This window comes from Neolamprologus multifasciatus, chromosome 3, assembly GCF_963576455.1.
Source record: "Neolamprologus multifasciatus chromosome 3, fNeoMul1.2, whole genome shotgun sequence".
Lineage (NCBI taxonomy): Eukaryota > Metazoa > Chordata > Actinopteri > Cichliformes > Cichlidae > Neolamprologus > Neolamprologus multifasciatus.
Window position 1 is genome coordinate 20,273,083 of NC_140441.1, and position 10,415 is coordinate 20,283,497.

At 43.1% G+C, this 10,415-nt stretch overlaps 1 protein-coding gene across 1 annotated transcript in view; it reads right to left on the reverse strand.

Annotated features, from left to right (window-relative positions):
- Positions 1 to 3,866, reverse strand: part of nwd2 (NACHT and WD repeat domain containing 2) — an 83,397-nt gene extending 79,531 nt beyond the window's left edge. Inside the window, exons 1-3 of the mRNA XM_085139918.1 lie at positions 3,221 to 3,866; positions 1,667 to 2,234; positions 512 to 683 (exon numbers count right to left, since the gene is read on the reverse strand). Coding sequence (XP_084996044.1) covers positions 512 to 683; positions 1,667 to 1,681 — 187 coding nt within the window. The 5' untranslated portion in view covers positions 1,682 to 2,234; positions 3,221 to 3,866. The remainder of the gene's footprint in view (positions 1 to 511; positions 684 to 1,666; positions 2,235 to 3,220) is intronic.
- Between the last annotated feature and the right edge of the window lie 6,549 nt (positions 3,867 to 10,415).

Below are 10,415 nucleotides of genomic sequence, written 5' to 3' on the forward strand. Positions count from 1 at the left end.
CCCTCACGACCTGACTGTCTTGCACTCTGCTAGGTTGAAAGCAGTCTGCTCTATATTGCATCAGTGACATACACAATTTCACTTGAGTCAAAGTTGTCACATGGCCTAATGTAACCTCATCTGAGACGTCGCCAGCCGCTAAAGTAAGCCGGTCTTTAAATGTCGCAGCTTGTGGCTCAATCTGAGAGTCCTGACCCGTCTTTCCAAAGGAGACCTGAATCAATAGTGGATCACAGGACCGCGAGCTTCAAAGCTGCGGAGCTGCACGAGCCTCTTGCTGCACTTTTGAGACGCTGTCTTGAAATGAGCGTGGCTGATTTCACCCAGAAATTCTTTTTAAGCCAGAGTACAGCTCCAGACATGAAGAATATGGTGAAATACTTGAGAGCATTGTGTCACTGTGAGGGTGCACGGGCTTCAAAAGAGAGAGACATAGAGGAGGAGGAGGAAGGGGTGGTGGGTAGGAAGGCGGGGGGGGGGGGGGGGGGGGGTGTCACGCTGACACTCTTACCGTCGGGGTTGGCACAGATGAAGACCCGGACGCTGCGGCCGGTGGGGACGTGGTGCGGCGGCAGGGCATTGATGTTGCCGCTGATGGCCGCCCTGCGCAGCGCAGACTCCCGCGGGCAGGGCTGCCTGCTCCCCACTCCCGACGGCCACATAGGAGGCGACTTCCAGCGTGGCTGTACACACGCACAGAAAGGAGGGAGGGAGGGAGGAGGGCATGTTAGCACGGCCAGGCAGGCACATGGAAAACACATGCATGTTTGCGCGCAGATTCACCTGATCCATCCACACACACACACGCATGCAGGGAGCGTTAATTATGGCAAAGGCATGGAGCTGTGTCTAATAGCTGTTTGCTATTATTTTATTATTATTATTTGCTACTAAGTTTGACCACCTTTACTGGCACTGGTATGGCATGAACCCTAATTAGTCTTAAGGTGGTTTTGCTTACTTAAAATACTCTAAAATCTATTTATAAAACATGATCTAGTAGTCTACCGTGTCATAGTCATAACGTCCATGCTTCACACACACACACACACACACACACACACACACACACACACACACAGCAATCAAGTTAGGATGGATCTGTCAAATCTTCTCCAAACACAGGTATGAGACTGAATGTGTTTGTTATTGCATTCGTGTAGTAGGGGTATAATAATAGGATATTACGCACAGACTACTACCGTCATGGTGCATGCGTAATTTGTATACATGTCCTTGGACGCATTCATGAATTTTCATGCCACTGTGGGACAAACAGACAAACAAGAACGAGACGATACAAAACTCGTATGGACGAACAACGCAAGCATCAGTCGTGTTCCCACCCCAGAGAAGATGCTTGTGAAAGGCGAATAACCGCTAACAATGGTTATTCCGCCGGGAGCAGATGTGAAGTCGCCGGTTTTCCGGAGTTGGTCTATCCTGAAATCTTTGTTTCAAAGACGGAAAACCTCAAAAAGAAAAAAATAGACAACAAAAAGGCGGGAGGGGGAAAAAGTTGGGTAGTCCACTACTGATCACTACATCAAATCCTCTTAAGAATCAGACAACTACAACCACTTAGAGGCACCGCATCCACAGAGAGTACTTGACTACTAGTGATGCTGGAGACAGGGACAACAACAGGATACTTCTTGTTGCTCACATTCATTCGCTTCATTTCGTGGCTTCCGAAAATATCCAAGCGTCGAGGGCGGTAAAGGCAAGATAAAAACGCCCATCAGAGTTGCCGTGACTGAGAGACGACGTAGAGAGACGGTAAAACGGACGCCGTGTGCCGGAGTGCTCCCTTTGGCATCCTGCTATCTCTGCGAGCCGACCGAGCTCTGAGAGGCACAGGGAGCGCGAAGCCGGACAAAATAAGAGCGCGGCTACCGGTGTATATTTTCAAAATAAAGCCACAGCCTTTGATCATGTCGCTTTTCAAGGGTCTGCCAAGAAGTTTAGACTTCGTTAAACGTAGGGATATAATTATTTCCCACATCGTATGTTTGTTAAGCAAAGAAATATGCACAGCCTTCAGCTCAGTACTCACCTAGCCTTCGTTCCGTGAAGTTGCGCTTTTATGTTGAAAGTGAGAACTTCAATTCCGGTAGTGCCCCAGCTTTTAACGTCTGACTTGACGGCGGTGACAGACGAGAGAAGCTCTGCTGGATGCTCTTTTTCCACTGTCTCCCTCCACTCCAGTGGACGGACTGGTGCTCCCTCAGTCTCTATTAAGATTGCAGTGGACCGCGAAGTCAGCAGTGTGCTGCCGTAAATGACGTTACAACTCTTTAAAACAGTTACGACGCAAATAAAGTAACGAGCAGCGACGTTACATTTACCCAGAAGCCCTTAGTATTAGGCTTTTATTTATTTTTTTAACCCAGTAGACGTCAAGTAAAGTTTAAGTGCCTATTTAAATTAATTCTATTGTAACATCTCGTCATTGTATTTTGACTTTTTTTTCACCATATCTTATAACTTAGCCCAACTTTATGGCCTTAAATTAACCTTTTAATTAAAAGCTATATTACTTTTTTTTTTTTTGAGTAACAGGTACCTGAAAGCCCCTTTTTTCCAAGTTTGGAGGAGGCAGCAGCCAGAGGAGAAGGAGAAAGAGGAGTGGTTTGAATTAATTGCTTTATCGATAAAAGTACCTCTGCTCTGCAGCCTCTGGTTATTCGTGCTGGAAGTTTAAGTGCATTGGATTTGTACTAAACGGAATTGATTACTGTGCTGTTCTTGTGAGGTGGGTGGATTGGTGGGGGGGGGGGGGGGGAGAGAGAGAGAGACGCTGAACCATATATTTTTCTCTCCCTTCTCAGTCTCGGTGTTGAAGCATTTCTCTGAACCTGTGTGATGAACAGTATGTCTGTTGCTCGGAGCTGCACAAATGCTTTTGAATTACGGACCCACACAAGAAGAAAAAAGGCCTGCGGATGTATAATATCCATGGCTACAATTTTATATAGGAGTTTAAGCATATTACTAACCTTTAAGATGTCTACATGGATCCATATCATAAGTAATGGAAACAAAGGAAAGATTAAATCTTTTAGCAGCCAGTTATACAGACAAATTCACAATGAGATTAAAAAACAAAACAGCTCCTTTACCTTATGCTTGGCTGATTCCTAAGCCTAGGCAGAGCAGGTTACAATGAATGCAAACACCAAATTAAATACATTAAATAATCAGCTTCTATGTGACTTACTTACAGCTGCAGGTCTCGAGGATGATTCAGGCTCTGACGGCTCGTGCCGACCCATTTAAGGCAGCCTGCAGGGCATCCAGCTCACACCAGAACAAAACAGACTCCGGAAAAGCACAAGTGGAGCACCGGAGACCGGAGCCTTGTTCCCAACAGCGGTGTGACCTTTCTTTACTTGGTTGTTCCGCTTCCTCTTATCAGTCATCATGAGCGCACCTGCGCTGGATTAACGTACCACAGTCTTTCCAAAAGACTTCACACAGCTGACTGGGCAAAATGTGATGTGGCAGGCCAAAAACAGGGTTTCTGCACATGCACAGAAGTTAAGCACCATTTGGAAGTAGCTCTAAGAGTGAAAAACAACAGCATAATGTGCGGTATGTTCCGGGGCTGCTGTCCAGCTCTGTCTCCTTAAATCATTTAGTATCGCTCCCTGGTTTGGTGCCCCTGAGAGTGAGCAAACACCTTTGGGTGTGTTTGAGCATGTTAGTGCATTCATGCGCAGACACAGTAACGGCAAGTCGCTGGGTTTGTAGCCATGTGCTTCTCCTCGTGTTCCCGCTCCTCAAACCTTGGACCACTCTGAGCGAATGTGAGTCACCGTTGTGACGAGATGCGATGTGTCACCTGGGAGACACACGCAGGCGAACAAGACAGACACTAGCTGTTCACTTGGCGCAGGTCCACACGCACACCAGCTTTTAAAATGGCTGGTGATGGATGGTTGTTTCTTTAAAAACAGCTGGAAACAAGCAAGGGGAGTGGGAGTCAGGGAGGCAGTTGGGAATGTCTATTTCTGTATGCTACCCACTGGCACCACTACATTAACTCCTTAATTGAAATCCTCACTCTGGATTTATTTTCTTTTTTAGGTAGCTGACTCAGAGATCAAGGGTGTAAGTGAACAAGAGGAAATTGTAACTTCATATATTCACGTATAGATTAAGAAGAGCAAATTGCCTCTCAAAATCCAATACTCCCTGTGAACACTGCAAATAAAACCTTAAAGCAAAAAAAATAGAATAAATGTACAAATGACCAATTCATCTCCATTTCTTTTTAAAAAGGACAAATAAATAAAACACCAAGGTCTCAAAACACTAGAAAGTTATGCTGGCTTCACATGCTGGACCACCCGCCACAGAAGGTAAGTGATGCTTGGTGACTTGAAGCGACTACGACCACTGGCCACGTGAAATTGGCAGGACCCAAATATGCTTTTCTCAACTTCCAGGCGAGTGTTTAAAGCGACTACGAATCAGGTTAGCATTGACTAACATATGACCTTGCTGTCCATACTTTAGAGTGTTACCTAGGTAACCGGAGCTTGGAATGTCCACAAGTTACCAGCGGCCAACTTCAAAGTGAAAACAAGGAGTTGCTGCAACCTACCACCTGAGCTAATCTGTGGCATTTTGTCCACATAGGTCAACACTGTTTATATTCTGCAGCTTTCTGTTATACTTGTACTGGAAATGGTACTGAACTGGGCTTAATGCCATTATAATTTACCAACACTTGTTCAACAACAAAAAGGATCAAAGGATTATCCTGAAGTGTCTGTACGAAAACCTGTGGCAATTTATCCATAGTTGCTGAATTATGTCAGTGTGCTGAGTGGCATGCTTTTCCTTTCAGATAAACAGAATATACAGTAGCCAATATGGGAACTCACTCCAATGAATACGTCTCTCCACATAATCAAAAAGCCAGAAGACTCAATTAAATCTGGAATATCAAAAGATGTTCATGGATCCCTTGAAATGCTGTGAAAACTGTTCCTGTGATTTTCCCCTGACAAGTCCTTGAATCCCCCAGTCTGCTTCTGGGAAAGCATTCTCATGTTACCATGCACTGTGACCCCACCTCATTTCGTTGCTTAGTGTTCATTTCCATAAAGTGTTGAATGAATTTGTATGAGCAGAGATATTGCCTGTGTGATCACAGTTCCCTTTAAACTAGCGCTTTCATGAAAGCCTCCCTTCCGCCACCCCTTGCAGAATTTGCATAGAAAGAAAGCTCATTTCTGTAATTTTATTTACATGTTCAGGTGTTTCTGTAGTGTATAAATAATGGGGTAATTTTCTGAGTTCCTGACTTCCATTTCAAGCTTGTCGAAGGAACAGATGCGGCTTAACAATTTATTTATGCAAAGCAGATTAACTTTGGCACCTTCCGAATCACTGGGTTTATTCATGAGTGAAAAAATCTCCACAATCGATAAACAAGAGCTGCTATTCCAGCTTTGATTGTGATGCATTAAATGATTTGGCCTCTCTGAGCATTAGATTTTTTTCTGTGGGAGGATCTGTCCACCAACCTTTATATTCAGACATGCAATGGGTCTTTTCTCATGATAAAAATGAGGCATATTCACAGGATGTAGCTGAATGAAAATGCAACAGTGCTGGCTTAGAGCGACTCAGTCATAATCCCGCTTTTAGCCAAGACAGGATCCCAATCACAGCTCGACAGCAACGTCCCTCACCCCCCACTATTTAACCTGAAAAACACTGCGGTGACAGGCAACGCCCCCCCCCCCACCACCACCACCACCACCAGCACCCACCCGAATCAATATATGGGATCAGTAAATCGCTGGGAGTTTTAAAAAGTTGACCTTTTTCAGTCGCAACCAGTTCAAATACCAAGAAAAACACTGATCTCTATCATGGTACTGAATAAAAGACGTCTTTTATAAACTGCAATAATCCAGAAAGATAGCACATAAAGATGAAGCAGGGTGTTTGCTCCAGGGCTTTGCATCAGACTGGCCTTCTTAGATGTAGTTAACATTTCTTATAGAATATATTTTAACTCAAATCATGTAGTTTTTTCCCCCTAAACCTAAGCAAGGTGTAACTGAAAACTACAAATAACATTAGAGAAAAGATGCTTTCTGCCCTATAGCTAATGCTAGCACCTTTCTGGTGCTAGCATTAGCTAACGACATGGTGAGCATTTAAGCTGTTTAACAAATTGTATATACTATAAGCACCTTATTATTTTAAATGACAAATGTATCACTAATAGATGCATTATCTTGAGTAATTGCTCGACTCCATTTTTTAGAAATCTCGGAAAAAATATAAGTATATAAACAGTCTGTGTATATATGAGAAGTTTTAAAGCTAGCAGATTTAAAAGTATGACAGAAAGGTGCTTTGACCTTAGGGTCAGTGTGGTAACAAGGTTGCAATTATATGGCTAATGTGCTAATACTTTTATGATAGTTTATGATATGTTTACGGTGTTTATAATTTTGCTTTTGCTAGTTTAGCATGCTAATGCTCGCTAATTAGCACAAACTGATCAAGAGCAGACTTGCAGTTTCTTTAAAAGAAAAAAAAACATAATACAAGAAAATGCTCTTCAAAGTAAGTCACTTTAACTGCACAATTTTTTACACAGTAGCCGTGGTGCATCACTGATATCCTGATATCAACAACCAGACCTGTGTTTGACACAGAACAGCAATATTTCGAGGAGTTTTTGTGACTCTGCTATAAAGCTCGATGCTCTGAATTCCTTTCTTTTCTCTTTTAACGGTAGTTTTCGCTGTAAATCGGCGGTGCATAGGGGTTTAAAAAGCACTATAGCAGAGGTGGGACAAGTAAACCACAGAGGGTGGGATCCCCACCAAGTACTCTATTACTGAAGATGCAAAAACCCCGGCAACTCAGTTATCTCAGTTTATTCTGCAAAGATTAGCAGCCAGATTTTTTTGGAGCCAAACTAGTGAATCTTGAAGACTTGTAGCCAAATTCAAACAGACTTTTGCACAACATGTACATATCTCCTCCTACTCCTCCTGCTAACTTCCCTTGGAGTGTGAATCCTCCACCACAATAAGCATCAGCCAAGGCACTGTAGTTATATTTGGTCACTGGGAGGGTGAGATGCAATTTGGCTATGTTTGCAAAACCTCAATGCCAAACTACAGTTATTCATCCGTATTTATAGCCATATCAACTGAGCCACCTTTCATCGCTCACCAATTAGCAGGTGTTTGTGCTCCTGCTCTGACCTTTGGTATCATTTGGACCTATTTTTGTTTTTTTAATTTCTTTTAAGTGTGACTGAAGGTGTAATGACTGAAATGGAGTCTTAAACACACAAACACACCGTACACGACACATAGATGCATATGCTTGCTTCCGTTGCGTAATGCTCATTCTCACAGGAATACAGTGCTTGCAGATATGTACACATAGATTCACAAATGTGTGTATACCCGTGCACAGACCTGCATAAGCAGGAATACCCACACAGAGGAAAGGTTCAGCAGCCATGTTTAGCTGCGGAGCCTTTAGATGGAAATTAACACTTTAGAATTAGATGAAGACAGATCAACATGGAAATTAGCTTCCTCCTGTTTTGCAGCGAAAGCTTGGCTATGATTTGATTGCTTTAAAATATTCCTCTTTACTCAGTCTGCTGTTCATGAGCTCACCAGTATTACAATTGCACTGCATTGGATATGACTGCAAGTGCATAAATACGCATATACAGAGTGAGATTTATTGGTTGGAGAACATTTTGTTCTGGTCTCTTGATGGACGCACTTGAATGTGCAAACTTAAATCCACTAATAAACATATTCTTGCTCTGATGCGTAATGTTATTATTTAAAATTGTAATTCATTGGAAAATCCTAGTTTATATTTGCTTGTGGCTTTACACTATATCATCTAAGGTTAGTGAAAGATACAGCTCACCTTTGTGAGCTGATTAGGCTTCTTTTCACAGGAGGAAGAGCAGAGGTTTAAATGATCAAATTAAGATGCGCCGTTGTCAGGAGGTCCGAACTTTAAGTTCTTGTGAAGTGTACTGACATCCCTCTAAACTGGGATTAGTTGGAACAGAGCCTCTGTTTATGTCAGAGTATCTCCTGTGAAAAGACCAGTGATCACTGCCTGCTGCAGTCATTCAGACCCAATTATGTGCATGATATTGACGCTGCTTTGCTCCAAGTTTTGCAACTTTTCAGTCTCATATTTCTACGTGCGTGATACTACATCTGCACTCGTTGCCTGAATCACAAAGAAATTTCATATTTGCCTGGAATTTTTAACTAATTAACTGTTTCCCATGTGTCCTTGTGCACTTTACTGGAAAACAAATGATTTGCCAGCAAGTCTATAGCTTCAAATAGATGCAACAAATTATGCAATCAATCTTGTGTTCAGCACATGCTGAGACGGCTCTGGCACTGGAAGCTGCACTCGGTCCTGCTGCGGAGATGCCAAAACAAGTCCTTGGCATTCACAATCTTGTATTTTTCTAAGATACAACATTTTTGTGCATTGCAGTGATTTCCTCGCTTTGAATGGAGGTTTTATTGACGCAGAATCAACGGCAGTAGAGCAGACTGGCCCCAGAACCTGTGCTGGTTGAGTGAGTATGGGTCGTGCGATGGTTTCCTCTTTAGATCAGACCTCACGGAGATGTTGTTTTATTTTCTTTGCTTCCTGAAATTACTGAACAGAGGAGTTTGGAGTGAAACCTGTGAGGAGGTGGCAAAAACAAAGTGTGTGAGGGAACCACTGGGCAATCTAGCTTGAGTAATGTTAAATGAAGTTGCTGTTTCTCTCTCCACAATTTAAACTGTCAGGCTGCCAAGCGCAGGGACGGCTGTAATGGCTACATATCGGCTAATGCGGAAAGAACACAGCCCTCTGCTCTGTCTGTCATTAAGCCGCTTTCTTTAACTAACAGCGGGTGGGGGGCAAATAAAAGACCATAAAAAACCCTTGAAACTGCAAATGGGAGATCAATCCACTAAACAGATGATTCTCAGGTTTCCCGTCATGCACAACAGAAACAATACTTGTGTTGCATGTTTGCATTATTTATGTGCAAAGCAGGAGCAGAAACACAGCTGCTTTAACACGTCAGATCCAATAAGGGATCAGACTTGCATGCATTTGCTTTAGGAGATGCAGTCAAGCAGGAGGTATGCATTGTGTGCAAAAATGGCGGCAGCATCGAGAAACATGAAAGGATGTTCCCCCAACAATAAATAAATTAGAGCAATAAGGAGCAGCACGTGTGGGTGAAATTAACAGGGAGACAGTGACAGATAAAAAGTGACAGATCAAACAGCGATCCATAATACAGAGAGATCCTTACAGCTTTTGTTGTGATCGGCGAGCGAACACATTGTGCCACATGCCTCATGATTTCAAAGAAATAAGCTTATGGAAGCAGATTCCCTGACGCTCCCGTCGTCCTGCTGATAGAAAACAAAAAGAGTAAACAGCCTGTCAAACTTGAGAAGAGGAAACAATAGCTGGAGTAATAACAGCGCCTCTGTTCGGCATGCTTGGTGAAGGCGTGACAGCAGCATGGACGTAACCTATTGTCACATTAATCTAAGGATGATGGGTAGCCTGCGACCTGTGCTTCCTTGTCACATGGGATTAATATGATGTCAGGACAGGAAATATGAACCTCCATCCGGTGGTAATTAGTTGTGTCAGCTGCTTCCTGAAGAACTACTTCAGAAAGAAAAGTGTTGGGACTGTTGCAGATTTGTCAGGTGCAAGTCTCCTGTTCCACCACATCCGAAAGGTGCTTTACTGGATTGACTGGTTGTGTTCAAGAAACCAGTGTGAGATGATTTGAGGTTTCCTAAAGTTATTCTTCAGGAATCAGCTGATACAAGGCAGGATGGATCCTTGCTTTCAAGTTTACACCAAATTGTGACGTTACCATCCTCATATCACACGGCAATCGAGACTCATCAGACCAGACATCTTTGCAATCTTCTAGTGTCCGATTTTGGTCAGCCTGTTTGAATTGTAGCCTCAGTAGACGTATCTAGTGTGGTCTTCTGCTGCTCCAAGGTTAGACCTGCTGTATGTTCAGACTGCAACACGTGGTGATTCAAGTTATCGTTGCCTTTCAGCTCAAAGCAGTCCGACCGTTGTCCTCTGGCCTCTGCTTCAGCAGCTTGTCTCGACCATATCTAATTGCCTAAATGCATTGAGTTGCTGCCATGTGATTGGCTGATTTGGTATTTGTGTTAATGAGCAGTTGAACCTAATAATGTGGCTGGTTATTGAATATGGTGGCATTTCTGTATACCCAATAAAACCTACAAATTTAACATTAATGCTCCAGCAGTATATCCTCATGGATATCTAGCTGCTGAAATGCTGATATCCACCTGATAGTTCATAGGTCATATATTTCA